Source organism: Uranotaenia lowii, chromosome 1 (genome assembly GCF_029784155.1).
Source record: "Uranotaenia lowii strain MFRU-FL chromosome 1, ASM2978415v1, whole genome shotgun sequence".
NCBI lineage: Eukaryota > Metazoa > Arthropoda > Insecta > Diptera > Culicidae > Uranotaenia > Uranotaenia lowii.
Window position 1 is genome coordinate 178147523 of NC_073691.1, and position 18027 is coordinate 178165549.

Consider the following 18027-nt stretch of genomic DNA (forward strand, 5'->3'; position numbering starts at 1 on the left):
CAAAACTGACAAAACTGACAAAATTGACAAAATTGACAAAATTGACAAAATTGACAAAATTGACAAAATCGATAAAATTGAAAAAAAAATTCACTAAACTGACAAAATTGACAAAAAAGACAAAATGACAAAGATGACAAATAAGACAAAATGACAAAAATGACAAAATTTACAAAATTGACAAAATTGACAAAACTGACAAAATTGACAAATAAGACAAAATGACAAAATTTACAAAATTGACAAAATTGACAAAATTAACTAAATTGACAAATAAGACAAAATTGACAAAATTGACAAAACTGAAAAAAACTGACAAAACTGACAAAATTGACAAAATTGACAAAATTGACAAAATTGACAAAATTGACAAAATTGACAAAATTGACAAAATTGACAAAATTGACAAAATTGACAAAATTGACAAAATTGACAAAATTGACAAAATTGACAAAATTGACAAAATTGACGAAATTGACAAAATTGACAAAATTGACAAAATTTACGAAATTGACAAAAATGACAAAATTAACAAAATTGACAAAGTTGTCAAAATTGACAAAATTGACAAAATTGACAAAATTGACGAAATTGGTAAAATTGACAAAATTGTCAAAATTGTCAAAAATGACAAAATTGAAAAAAATGACATAATTGACAAAATTGACCAAATTGGCAAAATTGACAAAATTGACCAAATGGACAAAATTGACAAATAAGACAAAATGACAAAAATGACAAAAATGACAAAAATGACTAAATTAACAAAATTGACAAAATTGACAAAATTGACAAAATTGACAAAATTGACAAAATTGACAAAATTGACAAAATTGACAAAATTGACAAAATTGACAAAATTGACAAAATTGACAAAATTGACAAAATTGACAAAATTGACAAAATTGACAAAATTGACAAAATTGACAAAATTGACAAAATTGACCAAACTGACAAAATTAACTAAATTGACAAATAAGACAAAATTGACAAAATTGACAAAACTGACAAAACTGACAAAATTGACAAAATTGACAAAATTGACAAAATTGACAAAGTTGACAAAATTGACAAAATTGACAAAATTGACAAAATTGACAAAATTGACAAAATTGACAAAATTGACAAAATTGACAAAATTGAAAAAATTGTCAAAATTGTTCAAAAGTTTCAAAATTGTTAAAATTGTAAAAATTGTCAAAATTGTCAAAATTGTCAAAATTTTTAAAAAAATTTAATTTGTCCAATTTTTAAATTTGTCAAAATTGTCAAAATTGGCAAAATTGTCGAAATTGTCAAAATTGTCCAAAAGTGTCAAAATTATTAAAATTGTCAAAATTGTAAAAATTGTCAAAATTGTCAAAATTGTCAAAATTGTCGAAATTGTCAAAAATTGTCAAAAATTGTAAAAATTGTCAAAACGGTCAAATTGGTCAAAATGGTCAAAATTGTTAAAATGGTCAAAATTGTCAAAATTGTCGAAATTGTCAAAATTGTCGAAATTGTCCACAGTGTCAAAATTGTCAAAATTGTCAAAATTTTCAAAATTGTCAAAATTTTCGAAATTTTCAAAATTGTCCAAATCGTCAAAATTTTCAAAATTGTCAAAATTGTCAAAATTTTCAAAATTTTTAAAATTTTAAAAAATTGTCAAATTTTTAAAATTGTCAAAGTTGTCAAAATTGTCGAAATTGTCAACATTTTCAAAATTTTCAAAATTTTCAAATTTTTCAAAATTTCCAAAATTTTTAAAATTTTCAAAATTTTTTAAAATTTTTAAAACTTTCAAAATTTTTTAAATTTTAAAATTGTCAAATTTTCAAATTCTTCAAAGTTGTCAAAATTGACAAATTTATCAAAATTGTCAAAATTGTCAAAATTGTCAAAATTGCCAAAATTGTCAAAATTGACAAAATTGTCAATATTGACAAAATTGTTAAAATTGACAAAACGTTAAAATTGTTAAAACTGTCAAAATTGACAAAATGTCAAAATTGTCAAAACTGTCAAAATTTTCAAAATTGTCAAAAAAGTCAAAACTGTCAAAATTGTCAAATCAACAAAATTGACAAAATTGACAAAATTATCAAAATTGACAAAATTGACAAAATTGACAAAATTGACAAAATTGACGAAATTGACAAAATTGACAAAATTGACAAAATTGACAAAATTGACAAAATTGACAAAATTGACAAAATTGACAAAATTGACAAAATTGACAAAATTGACAAAATTGACAAAATTGACAAAATTGACAAAATTGACAAAATTGACAAAATTGACAAAATTGACAAAATTGACAAAATTGACAAAATTGACAAAATTGACAAAACTGACAAAATTGACAAAATTGACAAAATTGACAAAATTGACAAAATTGACAAAATTGACAAAATTGACAAAATTGACAAAATTGACAAAATTGTCAAATTTGTCAAAATTGTCAAAATTATCATAATTGTAAAAATCGTCAAAATTGTCAAAATTGTCAAAATTGTCAAAACTGTCCAAATTGTCAAAAATGTCAAAAATTTCAAAATTGTCAAAAATTTCAAAATTGTCAAAAATTTCAAATATTTCAAAATTTCAAAATTTTCAAAACTTTAAAAATTGTCACAATTGTCAAAACTGTCAAAATTTACAAAAATTTTAATATTGTCAAAATTATCAAAATTGTCAAGTTGGCATAAAATGCCAAAATTGTCAAAAAAGTCAAAATAATCAAAATTGTCAAAATTGTCAAAATTTTCAAAATTGTTAAAGTGTCAAAATTTTTAAAATTGTCATCGTTTTCAAATATATAAGAAAGTTTTGGATTAGATTTGAATTTTCGAGTAGCAAAACATGCTAAAAATTCCCCATTAAAATGTCAAAACGTTCTCAGAAAAATATTTGACCAGGCCAAAAACTAGAGATCGCATTCTACTACCATCTTTCAAAACAAAGAGGGAAACTTTTTTAAATATCAACACGAAATAAGCATAACGCGTTGTTGTCGTGGTTCGGAAGTTTGCCTCGAAAAATAACATCACCAAACAGTGGTTCAACACCTAATGGCCTATCGCTTGAATTCCAAAATGCCGAAAATTCCACTCCTCCACAGAGCAGCAACTTAAAATGAGGTGCAATAATCCGCAGTTGGCACATCATACCTATGTACCTACTTTTCTTCCGAGTAAACCAGTCTTCCAGCCAAGGATTTCGGAGAATTCTTGGAGAAAAATTTTTCATTTACACCAAAACGGTTTGATATTCGAAAAGGGGCGGATAAAAGTGGAGGTTTGGGGTTGGCTCAAAACCAGCTTTATCATTATTTCCCTCGTTTAAACCCATGGAAATTTGTTGACTACTGTAATTCTGCCCCACGCCAGTTTTCCCGTTTCCAGAGCCAAGGTCATATTTTCCGCTTGAAGGTGAAGGTTATTTGGGAGCATATTTTCCGGGTTATTTTCCTACGGGGAGAGGGGGAGTTTTTCCCGAGAAAAAAATGTACGCGCTTGTTTTGCATTTGCCTTATTTTTATTTTTATTATTGCTGCTCGGGCTAGGTCTGCAGGTTGAAAAATTTGCGTTGAAAGAAGCGTTGGGAAATTCAAATCAAATTATCACGACTTGGTGAGCAGCATTTATTTAGTTTGATGTTGTACGGTGTTCCGGGCCAAGGAAAAAAAGGAATGCACCACAATTTCGGATCCGGGAGGGATTTTCCCCCCCGGCAGGATTTGTTTTTGGTTTATCGTTTGGTTAAATCCGGTTTGCTTTGAGAAGTACTTTCAGCATGATTGAATGTCTGGGTTTTTTCGGGAAGCAAATGGAAGAAAGAATGAGATTACTCACAATCAGTTGCCAGGAATGTCGGTCTAGATTCATGGAGTACGATTGAAGCATATTTTTTATATCAACAAAGATAGGGAGATATGATTTCACAACATTTCTGCATTCTTCAAGTTGCTTTTTCGTGGTTCGTTTTATCTGATGGCGACCGTCAGAAAAAACAGTCCACAAGAATTTAACTTCAAGCCTGAATTTTAGCATTGCTTAGGTTCGAGTAGGCGTTGACTCGCGCGGATGTCAAAAATTTTCACCATTAGAAAAAGTCGTTCTAACTGAGCCAGAAAAAGTTGAAATAAGGAAGAACCAGTATGGTATCCAGTTTAAAATAACCGCAAAGGTGTACAAATTTGTAAAGTGAAGCTTCAATATCGTTGGTTGCAGTAGGTGCCGACATCAAATTTTCCAAGATGCCGACAAGTTTTGGCTATGTTGGTAAAGAAGGAGAAGAAGTCTGAATTCTAGCATTACTTAGTCAAACAGTGAACTTTAATTTTCGACAATTGCTGTCTATTCGAACTAAATTTGGTTGATTAGGTTTTATCGACTGCAAGAAACAAACCGATCGAGTCCTGTCTAAGCTATCAACGGCACCGGTAAGAACCCGTAGAAATCCATTGTAGTCCGTTCAATTGCCATGTGTTGCCGGAATGAACAATTTTCCGAAACCGGCAACGGAAACGGAAAGAGACATTTAAAGAGCTGCTGAACTGTGGCTGCTCGTGTATAGCTGATGTGTGTTCGTATGTGTACAACTGTATGACTAATGGTTGCCGACCACACATCCGGAGGGCATTCGTTGTCTTCCCCACCGGTTGAAGTTTGTTCTCCGGGAGCCAGGTGAATTGTAATAGCTTTTGGTACGACGACGACGAGTGTCGACAGCAGAAGTTTAGAAACCACCTTCAGCAGAAGTTGGACAAACCTGGCAGTCCATTTATTTAGCTGAGCGATTGCACTCCTCTTCCTCTCACTCTTGGCATTTTCTAGACTCCAGTCAGAGTGTGGGTGTAAAATGTTTGCCCTAAATAAAAAGAAGCAGAAGATTGAGGGATTGAGGTTATGCCAATGGGGGCACAGGACGAAATTGCACTCTTCAGGAAATGGCTTTATTCTTCTCTCATTCTATAACATGAATAGAAATGTTGCGGCCATGTAAGTTGAAAAGTGGTACGAGTTCATGACTTCTTTTCCAATTGCAGCTACACGAATATTTGATTTGGTGGTTTTTATGTTTGATTTGAAAATTTTAGTCTGACTCAACGTACTAGAATTGAAGTCAGAAACTCAACACTAAACTTTAAATAAAAATGTTTGAATCTGAAATTAATAATTTTTCAAATCCAAGCTCATTTGATCCGGAAAATACCGTCGAAAAAAATCGTCGAAAGCATAACGGTCTTAAATTTTCCACGGAATTCGATCCGTTTCATCACATCATCACCGCGTCCATCCTCTGGGATGGCCGCGTTCGAGAGAACATTGAAATTCAATTTCAAATACATAATTGATTTGCCCATCCACCCTAAACATGCGCTTTTATGTCCACACCGCCATAAAACCCGAGAACCTTCTGCCGAAGACAGGTCTATAAAAAAAAAAGAAAAAAAATCTTCGAAACATTCCGGAGGATGATCGCTGGAAAATTCACCCCAGCTTATTAGGTAGCAATAAAATTTATTGTTTCCATTCGGATAGGTTCATTATCGTTTCGGAATGAGGGAAAATCCTCTTCATTTCGATCCCAAGCCGAAATGAAAAGCGTTCATAGTGAAGAAACAGGCCCAGAAAACCCTGAAACGGCCAGAAAGTTCTTGCCATCTTGCTCGATTGGTTGGCTGCTGGTTCAGGAAAGTTTACCCAAAAGCATTCGAACCGTAAGGGAAAATGTCAAAAATGTCAAAAATGTCAAAAATGTCAAAAATGTCAAAAATGTCAAAAATGTCAAAAATGTCAAAAAAGTGAAAAAAGTGAAACATATCAAAAATGTCAAAAATGTCAAACATGTCAAAAATGTGAAAAAAGTAAGAAAAGTGAAAAATGTCAAAAATGTCAAAAATGTCAAAACAGTCTAATATGTAAAAATTGTCAAAATTATCAAAATTGTTCAAAATTGTCAAAACAGTTGAAATTGTCAAAATTGTCAAAATTGTCAAAATTTTCAAGCATGTCATAAATGTCATACATGTAATATTTGTCAAAACTGTCATAATTGTCAAAATTGTCAAATTGTCAAAATGGTCAAAATGGTCAAAATTGTCAAAATTGTTAAAATTGTCAAAATTGACAAAATTGTCAAAATTTTCAAAATTGTGAAATTTTCAAAATTGTCAAAATTTTCAAAATAATCATGATTGTCATAAAAATTGTAAAAAAAGTCAAAATTGTCAAATTTTAAAAATTGTAAAAATTGTCAAAATTTTCAAGATTGTCACAATTGTCAAAATGGTAAAAAATGTAAAAATTGTCAAAATTGTCAAAATTGTCAAAATGATCAAACATGTCAAATTTGTCAAAATGGTCAAAATTGTCAAAATTGCAAAAATTGTCAAAATTGTCAAAATTGTCGAAATTGTCAAAACTGTTAAAATGGCCAAATTGTCAAAATTGTCAAAATTGTCAAAATTGTCAAAATTGTCAAAATTGTCGGAATTGTCAAAATTGTCAAAATAATCAAAATTATAAATATTGTCAAAATTGTTAAAATTGTCAAATTTTCAAAATTGTCAAAATTGTCAAAATTGTCAAAATTGTCAAAACTGTCAAATTGTCAAAATTGCATTAACTCTCAAATTTGTCATAATTGTCAAAATTGTCAAAATTGCCAAAGTTGTCAAACATGTCAAATTATCAAAATTGTTAAAGCAGACAAAATTGTCAAAATTGTCAGAATTGTCGAAAATGTAAAAATTGTCAAAATTGCCAAAATTGTCAAAATTGTCAAATTTGTCAAATTTGTCAAAATTGTCAAAACTGTCAAAATTGTCAAAATGGTAAAAATTGTCAAAATTGTCAAAATTGTTAAAATTGTCAAAAATGTCAAAAATATCAAAAATGTGAAACATATCAAAACGTTAAAAATATCAAAAATGTCAAAAATGCCAAACATGTAAAAAAGTGAAAAATGTGAAAAATATCAAAAATGTCAAAAATATTTAAGTTCTCAAAAATGTCAAAACAGTCTAAAATGTCAAAATTGTCAAAATAATCAAAATTGTCAAAATTGTCAATTTTTAAAAATTGTCAATATTGTAAAAATTGTAAAAATTGTCATAGTTGTCAAAATTGTAAAAATTGTCAAAGTTGACAAAATTGACAAAATTGTTAAAAATGTCAAAATTGTCAATATTGTCAAAATTGTCAAAATTGTCAAAATTTTCAAAATTGTCAAAATTTTCAATATTGTGAAATTTTCAAAATTGTCAAAATTTTTAAAATAATCATGATTGTCATAAAAATTGTTAAAAAAGTCAAAATTGTCAAATTGTAAAAATTGTCAAAATTTTCAAAATTTTCAAAATTGTCACAATTGTCAAAATGGTAAAAAATGTAAAAATTGTCAAAATTGTCAAAATGATCAAACATGTCAAATTTGTCAAAATGGTCAAAATTGTCAAAATTGCCAAAATTGTCAATATTGTCAAAATTGTCGAAATTGTCAAAACTGTTAAAATTGTCCAAATTGTCAAAATTGTCAAAATTGTCAAAATTGTCAAAATTGTCAAAATTGTCAAAATTGTCAAAATTGTCAAAATTGTCAAAATTGTCAAAATTGTCAAAATTGTCAAAATTGTCAAAATTGTCGGAATTGTCAAAATTGTCAAAATAATCAAAATTATCAATATTGTCAAAATTGTCAAAATTGTTAAAATTTTCAAATTGTCAAAATTGTCAAAATTGTCAAAATTGTCAAAGTTGTCAAAATTGTCAAAACTGTCAAAATTGTCAAAATTGTCAAAATTGTCAAAATTGTCAAAATTGTCAAAACTGTCAAATTGTTAAAATTGCACAAACTCTCAAAATTGTCAAAATTGCCAAAGTTGTCAAAATTGTCAAAATTATTAAAACAGTCAAAATTGTCAAAATTGTCAGAATTGTCGAAAATGTAAAAATTTTCAAAATTGCCAAAATTGTCAAAATTGTCAAAATTGTCAAATATGTCAAAAATGTCAAAAATGTGAAACATATCAAAATGTTAAAAATATCAAAAATGTCAAAAATGCCAAACATGTCAAAAACGTGAAAAATGTTAAAAATATCAAAAATGTCAAAAATATTCAAGTTGTCAAAAATGTCGAAATAGTCAATTTTTAAAAATTAACAAAATTGTCAAAATTGTAAAAATTGACAAAATTGTAAAAATTGTCAAAATTGTTAAAATTGTCAAAATTGTCAAAGTTGACAAAGTTGACAAAATTGACAAAATTGTCAAAAATGTCAAAATTGTCGAAATTGTCGAAATTGTCAAAATTGTCAAAATTGTCAAAATTGTCAAAATTGTCAAAATTGTCAAATTTGACAAAATTCTCAAAATTGTCCAAAATGACAAGAATGTAAAAAACGTCAAAAAGGTCAAAAATTTCAAATGTCAAATGTCAAAAATGTAAAAAATACCAAAAATATGTCAAAAATGTCAAAAATTTCAAGAATGCTGTCAAATATGTCAAAAATGTCAAAATGGTTAAAACGTCAAAAGGTCAAAAATGTCAAATTTGTCAAAAATGATAAGAATGTCAAAAACGTCAAAAATGGCAAAAAAGGCTAAGATGTCAAAAATTTCAAATGTCAATCATGTAAATAATTTCAAAATTGTCATACCTATTATCAAAATTGTCAAAAATGTCAAAATTGACAAAAATGTCAAAAATGTCAAAAGTGTCAAAAATGTCAAAAATAATAGGAATTTCAAAAAATTTCAATATTGTCTCAAAAATGTCAAAAATATTATAAATGACAAATAGTCAAAAATATCAAAAATTTCAAAAATGTCATAAGTGTCAAAAATGTCAAAATTTCGAGATGTTAAAATGTCAAAAATGTTAAAATTTCAAAAATGTAATAAAAATCCAAATTTTCATAAATGTCAAAAATGTCCATGAATGTAATAAATGTCAAAATGGCAAACATTTTTGCCTTACTCTGTTACACAACGACTGCTACCTTTTTATCTAATCGATGGTACCGATTTTGTTAATCTCAGCTAACGTGAACATGAATTAACAAATGGGAAAAAGGAGATGCCCTAGAGATGGTAAGCATCATGGAAAGTTACCTTCTTCATAATTGAAACAAAAGATGTTATCTGCTGGGCTGTTAGGAAGTTAAGGAAAATTTTCCCAGGTCCTTATCAGGTGATCCCCCGGAGCTAATCGAGGGGAGCAGCTTGTGACTGGAAAGTAATGAAAAACGGATTCCAAGAAGCCTTTCGAAAGGAGCAAAAAGTGTAACGGACACAACACAGAGCTACAGGTCTGGTTCGTTCGTCCGGTTCTGTTTCATATCGATGATCTGTCTTAAGCTGCCTCCTTCCTCCGGAGAAAATATCCCAACAAGATTATGACAGCAACGATGACGACGACGTGTCGTACATGATGGGAACGTCCTTATGGTTTTTCCGTCTATCTGGGTTTCCAATCTTTGTAGGTTTCCTTTTTCCCTGTAGGAAGAGTCATCTGTATTTCAGCGAAGGTTACCGATGTGTAAGCCAAATTTGGCATGTTCTTCTTGCTGAGAGGACAAAACCTCCAACATATGACCTTCTCGCTGTCACAGGTAACAGATGTTTGAATCAACTTTTCATTCTTCTTCGGAAAATTGAACACTAAAGCCAAGTTTCATCTTGCATTTTGTCATTTTTGTCACAGTTTTTCCATTTTTTCTCAATTTAGAATTTTTTTGAAATCATTTTTGTGTTGTTTTTGCGTAATTTGTGTGTTGTTTTTGTGTCAGTTTATGCCATTTTTGTTTCTTTTTTCATTTTTGTACCTTTTTCATATTTGCCATTTTTGTCAAGGTACTTCTAAATCCAGTTTGGTTGAGCTGAAACATTTAGCTGATCAGATTTTTGGACAAATGGGTAAGAAGTTTATGGTCAATTTCAGAAATTAAACTTGACCATTTTCGCTACATGTGCTATAACTATGAGCCATTTTCTTAAACCACAGGTTTTAAGCATCACAGCAATAGAAAATATCATTCTTAACAGAAAATGACCAAAACTAACAAGAACTATCAGATCACGGAGAAAAAAGCAACTGTTGTTCTAATTATTTCAGCTAGTGATACCAATCATCAAAGCGTAGTTGTTTTTTTCGCATCGAACTATAAATATAATAGAATGAACTATAAAATAATAATTGACCTTACGCAAATGTCTATATTGGTTTAAATGATTCAATTGTAAATGTGATAGAGATTCAACTCCAATTGAATGATTGATTTTAAGATTTCAACTATAAATATAATAGATTCAACTATTTATTTCTGGTTGACCTCTCACATTCAACTAGTATGATTGATTCAATTGTAATGCTACAATTGACTCAACTGTAAATAAGATAGTCTCAACTACAATTGTATGATTGAAATTGTCAAAATTGTAAAAATTGTAAAAATTGTCAAAATTTTCAAATTGTCAAATATATCAAATTTCTTAAAAATTAAAAAAACTATAAAAACTGCCAAAAATTTTATAATTTTGCAAGAATTCAAAATTGTCAATATTGTCAAAGTTGTCAAATTTTCAAAATTGTCAAAATTTTCCAAATTGTAAAAATTGTCAAAATTGTCAAAATTTTAAAAATTTTAAAAAATTGTCAAATTGTCGAAGATTTCAAAATTTATGAAGATTTCAAAATTATCTATGTTGTCAAATTGTCAAAAATGTCTTTCACGATTGATTTTAGGCACTCAAATATAAACATAATAGATTCAACTATAAATTTCTGGTTGACCTCTCACATTCAACTATAAACATGTAATGATACAATTGATTCAACTGTAAAAAAGATAGATTCAACTACAGTTGTATGATTGATTTAATGCATCCAACTGTAAATAAAATAGATTTAACTATACATACCTGGTTGACGTCTCACTTTCAACTATAAATATAATAGATTCAATTGTAAATGTATAACTGATTCAACTGTAAATATGATAGGTATGGTTTATTTTAAGCATTGAACTATAAATATAGTATATTCAACTATATTTTGATGATTGATTGTGAGATATGTGAATAATACTACACATCCAAACACTACATGTACATAAGTGTAGCTAGTATGCCCTCAACAACAGACAGCTCAAAGGCAAAACAGGAGATAATTAAAAAAGAAGGTATAAATAAACAGCACATTTGCATGCTTAAATAAAATTGTGACAAAATTTTTCCTCCCTACAGGCTAGCTCTATCAAGATGCGCCAGCAACTAAATTGCCAGCGAAGGAAACGATGCCGCTGGAGGAATCGGTAGTAGCCATCCCGGTTGGGTGGGGCCGATTTGCGTTTCATCAGGAAGCAGAAATTGCTGGACAATGCCAAAACTATTGATGTGCTGACCGCTAACCCGAACAAAGCATTTTCATATTATTCGTTGTTAACATAATTTGTTTTGTGCTTACAAATAAACAAAACGTGCATAAAGCCAAAATTAAAATGAAAATAAATGCTAGAAATCTAAAAAAAACTACTATAAAATATTGTTGTTCAATCAAATCAATCATTTAAGTATAATTGATTCAATCATATTAATAATTAAATCAATCATAGCTGTATAGTTGAATCTACAATATATTTAGTTGAATGTCCCACACCAATCACTGAAGAATTTATCAGATTTATGGTTAAATCAATCATACAATTGTAGTTGAAGCTTTTATATTTATAGTTGAATTCATAAAACCAATCATACAAATATAGTTGAATATGTAATAAATCTAGTTGGTCGAGAATTAATCATCAATATGATTAAATATAGGCGAAATATTGTTGATAAAACTCTACTTTTTTCTCCGTTATGACATATTATATTGGAAATTAAACGTCGATTTTCTTCTTTAGAAGAACATTATGAATTTGAAGAATTACCATTTGGATTATTCCTAAAGCCCAATAATTTCCAGGAGCTGTTGGCTACACGAAGAAAAATTTCTGCATATTTGAATCAACCAGAAGTGAAAGCCGTTTTATCCTAGATGTTAACGCCGATTTAACCAAATGTGAGGTTAAATCAAACATCACTGATAAAGTAGAATCAATCATGTAAAATTTTAAAGCAATTTGGGTTTTTTTATGGGAGTATTACTGTGGATGACGTTTTAATACTGAATATTTACACTTTTTTTTATTTTACAGCAGGATACATTTCCTTTTCAAATAAACGAAATCAGAAACGTCTGTAGTCTGTGATTGGTTTGTTAGAAAATCAGCAACAGCACCCAGTTTACCCCAGTGCGGATGCTAACACTCATGTTAATAAACTGTACCTAGTAGCGACGAGAACATCAAAGTTTCTGGTTTGCTCCCTTCTGTTCCATTCGATGCGGTCGGTATAAGGAAATATTTCGGATCTTTGCCATCCGGTTGTCTTCGAGGTCCCGGACGGCCGGTCTCGATGCGACGCCATAACCCAATCAAATCTGACATCATCCGGCACTTGTCGGAACATACATATAAGTATGTATCCTAACCGTGCAACCGTCCCGCAAGGCGCTCTCTCTTTTTCATGGCTTTTCTGGAGTTTCGAGTAAAAGACAAGGGTATTCGTCCGGTTTTTTTTAAATCCATATGATTGTATTTTTCCTCTTCCTTCGGATAAAGTTCACCCCGAAACGTGCTTACTTTGGGAAACTTTCCTGGCATATATGATACATAACACCGGGTTCGGCTATCGGAGCCTTCGATCAACGATGATCCGTCCATTATTGTTATTATTTCATTAACTTGTGAACTTTGGGATAACTTTTCTGATCCTGATAGATAATGGTCATCATTTGAAAATCGATGAGTGAGGCGGGGTGAATACTCTTAGAAAATAGAAAATGGCTTCATGAAAGTCTGTTCGGCTTATCGATATCGATCGACCGGCATTTCTGGATTCGTATACTACCAACAAGTTTGTTACTCTTTGATGTTTCGGCGCAAAACATTCCAGATCCGGATCCTGTCGATGTCGGGTGAATGTAAACATCAGATTTTCTTGCTAACTTTTCTGCATTTAGGGGTCGTGCTCGATCGAGCAAATATGACAAAATTAATTTAACCTCGACGATTTTTCTTTTTGTGATTGGCAATCATTTTTGGGTAAACAGATTTTGCTTGATAGAAATCTCAAATGAATTCAAGCTAAAAGGAAGCTTAAATTTTTCAATATTTTTTCCAGGGAAAACTCATCAGCCTTCGGGATCAAAAAGCGAACAGATTACCGGTGTCAATTTCGTTCTAACAAGGTATGGGAAAAAGCTGCTCCCCATCATCTCCATCGGTATTATAAACAACAACAGCAGCAGCCATCATCATCAATCTTGTAGCCCAATTTCGGAGGATGACTCGTCGTTCGTTTTCTGTGTCTAAGAGGGTGTTGGTTAGTTCATTAGCAAAAGACCGGGATAAGACTTCCTAGCTCCGGAAAATCCAAACTCAGCAGAATCGGATCATCGATGGGGGTGGATTCCATGTTGTTGTTTGGCTCCAATCGGAAGGTGTTAATAATTGCTACTCATCCGAATTTCCCATTGTTTCTGACAAATTGGGAAAAATTAAGCCCACACCGATTCTCGAAGAAATGAAACTTGACTCATCCTTCAGACTTTAGGCTTTAAGATCATCTTCAGGGCTGCAAATTATCAGTGTCAGACAGCTAATGTCAGCCGACTTTGATTCTGCTTTACATGTCTATGTCATGCGATACTGATTTTTGGTCAGCGACATATGCTTACAATGTCATGACCAAGTTGAATGAACGACATAGTGCTTACTATGACTTTTTCCTTTTTACAGCCAACAACTACATTTTTTCAACTGTTTCTTAACTTACAACGTAAAATAGCTCCCAACACAGCCAGAAAATGAAATAGAAAGACGACGGTATGTGTGACGCGAGTGGAGCGCAAAAATGTCATTCAAAATTGACATTGCTAAATGACTGATATTGTAGGTTGGTCATTCAACTGGTAGACGACATTGATATTCTTTCGATGACATTGACTACTAGACGTTGGTCGGGTCGAACGAAATTGACTGAAATTTATCAGCCTTGCATCTTCATTAGTCAATCTCATGCATCGGTCACGAGGAAGAGATAAAATTCTCAAAATCAACTATTTCAGAAGATTTTTCAATCGGACAAACTTTTGTTGATGAATCAGTAAGTAATCGGGCCGTTTTCGAACCATTTTCGGACTGTTTTCTTGACTGGGACTACTAAAGCTTAATATGTAAACAAACGGAACGCAGCCGCATTTTTGGGAGCTTTTTCGATTACTCTCGATAAAATAAATACAAAAACAGCTATTAAAGAACCTTTTTTGAAAATTGGCCAAAAACTCAACCCCAATCACCCTCAGGCGCTGAAAGATTGAATAAACCACTAATCGGCAGGTCGGCTATTGAATTTCTTCCTGCTGGATCGTGTAATAAAAACTTGCTTCATAAATTCCGCCCGGTGTTAACGGTCCTTAACCTTCCGTAAAAAAAAGAAGGACCACTTCCACCACCAGGACTCGGATCGATCGATAAGCTGTCCCCCGTAAAACCCACTAGTTCTTCCCTCCGGAGAAAGAAACGGGGAGCAGGATTAGCAAGATTATTTCACGCTTCATTTGAGCAGCTCACAAAGACCCTGACGGCATCGGAGGAAAAAAAACCAACCGGATGTGGGGATGGTGATTTCGATTTGGCTGAGAAACAAAATGCGGGAGCCCACCTTTTCATTCGGAAAGCTACAACATGAAGCACTTAATTTTGGGCAGCAGGACGAAAGTCAATATCAATGGTGGCATAATGATGATGATCGTTGAACAACTTTTTCGGTTCGAAAATATAACGCATCCGAATTCTATCTGTTTCCTATTTTGTCCGGATCTCTTCTACTGAGGATGTTAAGTTAATCGAGAAGGTCAGTCAATTGTTATTGAAGGGTCTTTTTGTGGGGTTTGACACCTGAAAATAATCGATGAAGGTTAAAAAACTAATCTAACGTAAATGTTGATAAACACTGTAAACAACAAACGACTTAACAATGCTAACAATCATTTTGAAAATTCTTAAATATTTGAAATTTTTTTGCTGTTCTAGAAATTTTGACATCAGGACAATTCTGAACTTTGACAACTAGTAGACAATTTTTAAAATTCTAAAAAAAAAAAACAATCAATTTGACGTTTAGCAACAATGTTTTTTTTTTCTTTTTGATAGGAGTTCAACCCGTTAAGGTCCTTCTTCTTCGCTAGCAACAATGTTGACATTTCGCCAACTGTAAGAGCACCTGCATCCGTGGTCCAAACAGCTGGTTTAGACCCAGATTCCGACCCAAGCAACCGCATTCTTGGTCCACTATGCCAGTTTCAACTCACTTTTTTTAGAACTGGTATAGGGATTGCTCAAAAATAGATGAAATATGGACCCAATTAGACCAATTGAACCCAAGAATAGACCACGGATATATTCTTGACAGTTTAAAAAACCGCAGTGGTGCTTCATTGTACCAGTTTAAACTAAACTTGAAACTGGTATAAGATGAGAATTGAACCCAATTTGTCGCACTTCTAAACCGTTTGACAGTTAATAAAAATTTTCCACTGGATTCGATCTTATTTCGTTGACCCAATTTGCAAATTTAGACCAGTTCTTACAAATTACACCAGTTTAGACATTTTTGTCAATCTTACCAATTTTAGCAAATTCGACAAGTTTTGACAGTTTCAATCAATTTTCAAAACTTAAACGGGTTTGACCAGTTTTCAAATTTTTGACCATATTGCAGATTTGTAAATTTGAACAATTTTGACAATTTATTGGTACAATTTATGAATTTTGCAAAATTTGAAATTGGCGACAATTTTAATCATATTTACTCGCTGGCGCATTTTGATAGTTTTGATATTTTGTTTGTTAATTCAAATATTACTACTGGACCACTTTTCAAAATTTAGATATGTTACGACAGCTTGAAAAAATACATCATTATGTTTATGTTTGGTAATTCAAAAATTGAATTTTGAACTGTACTATACACGTTATACAGTTATAAAAAATTTCACAATTTCGACCAGTTTTGATAAAAAAGAGAAAACCAAGAAAAAATATCGAAAATTTTAATAACGTTTATATTAAAGATTTTTTTTCCGACGAAATCTTTCATTTTCAATTTTGTTTGTTCATTGGTTCATTTCCTTTATTTCAAATTTTAATTTTAAGTTTTTTCAGGTATTTATTCCCCCTATGAGGTTTCTTCGAGGACCTCTCTTTTGCTTTTTGCAGGTTTATTGTTTTCTTTCTAATTTTATGTTGATTTTCCTCATTCAATAATTCGTTTTGCTAATTTTTTCATTTATCTTCCTAGCTTAAGTTTCACATTTGTTCTCCTAGTTTCTACGTATTTTTGTTTCTTTTCCTGTAATACATGCTTAATTTTTATTTTTCTTATTCTATGTCTAAAAATCGAAAATTCGATTTTCCCTAATATTCCTTCACAGCTTTCGCTCTAAGGAGGAATTTTACATTTTCTGAAAAATCTTTTCATAGTTTATATATTGACTTTTTTTCTCATTATCTCATTATCTATTCCTTATTCTTCATCTTTTTACTCTTGCTTTTCGGATTTTCTTCTTTAGTTTACCTTTATTTTCGAATTGAATTTTCACATAATTGAAATCCTTATACGCTTTGTTAGATGTTCACTTTCGTTATTCTTACTAGGCTTTTGCTAGTCTTTTTGATTTTTTTTTTCCTAATTGATTTCTGTTCTTGGATACTTTCCCTACAGCTTGCTGTTTCTCTTTTTCTGAATCTCTCTGGTCCAGCTTCTGTCCCTTTCTATTATTTCCTTAATTTTTGCTATCAAGCTTTTTATATATCCATATAATTTTTTCTCACAATCGCTTCATGTATATTTTAAATTCTATCTTTTTATTTGTTTCCTGTTTTCAAAAATTCTTCAGACATTTCGAATCGATCATTGTTTGATAATGTTCAGGCCTAAGCATAAATCACTACTTGCAAAATGTTCAAATAATTCTCAGTCTAGAAAATTCAATGATATTTTTACAAAAATTTAGCAATCTAACAAAATAAAAGACATACACTGTCTTAGCTGATTTAGGCTTTACAGACTGAATAAATGACGTGGACAACTTAAGATTAACATGTAACACCCAGTACCGAGATGGGAATCGAACCCATGCCATCAGTGGACCAGCGATTACCGTCTTACCACGCTAACCACTCGACCACCGAGACGTACAAAAACGAAACAATTGACAAAAAAAAAAACAAAATTGTCAAAAAAAACGAATTTAAAAAAATTTAAAATGGACAAATTTAACTTAGGGTGAGTGCTCCTACTTTGGACCTAGAGCCTACTTTAGTCCTAAAATGCCGAAAGTTGTAAATAATTCAAAGTGCTGACATGGAATTAAGATATTCCTATGCACACAATGAACTCTTATTCTTTCTGAATCCTACCATACCGTTTTTCGCCATTAAAAGTCTTGCTGATAAAATTTTCAACGTTTTTAAAAATGTTTCTCCTCATCAGTGGTAAATCAGACTGCCCACACGCAGAAAAAATTATTTTGGAAACAATAAGATTTCGAACGAAAATAATAAAATTTTTGGTTGGGAAAATGCACAAATATATTCTTGGTAACACTGACTAGAATTATCGATTTCATTTAAACTTATCGTTTGATTGAAAACGAAATACCCCCTTTTTGAAAATGATCCACCATTCTTGTCAAAATAATAAAAATAATTTGGGTAAAAACTAAAAAAAATGTAAAGTTCAAAACAGCGAAAAAAATCAGGTAAAAAATAATGGAATTTATGATTTGAAATAATTTTCTTTTTCTTTCAATAAATCAGAGCAATAATTTTTGATTTTCGAATCTTACCACTATATTTAGAATCCGTTTTTTTAATTAGTCAATTTATTCTTCAAACTTATTCTGCTTTCTTTGATTTTCTCAGGAAT

At 30.9% G+C, this 18027-nt stretch overlaps 1 protein-coding gene across 1 annotated transcript in view; it reads left to right on the forward strand.

Moving 5' to 3' along the window:
* The window catches only part of LOC129738182 (uncharacterized), a 33232-nt gene extending 19823 nt beyond the window's left edge, over window positions 1-13409 (forward strand). Inside the window, exon 6 of the mRNA XM_055729372.1 lies at window positions 13219-13409. Within this exon, the coding sequence (XP_055585347.1) occupies window positions 13219-13409 (191 nt within the window). The remainder of the gene's footprint in view (window positions 1-13218) is intronic.
* The last annotated feature ends 4618 nt before the right edge of the window (window positions 13410-18027 follow it).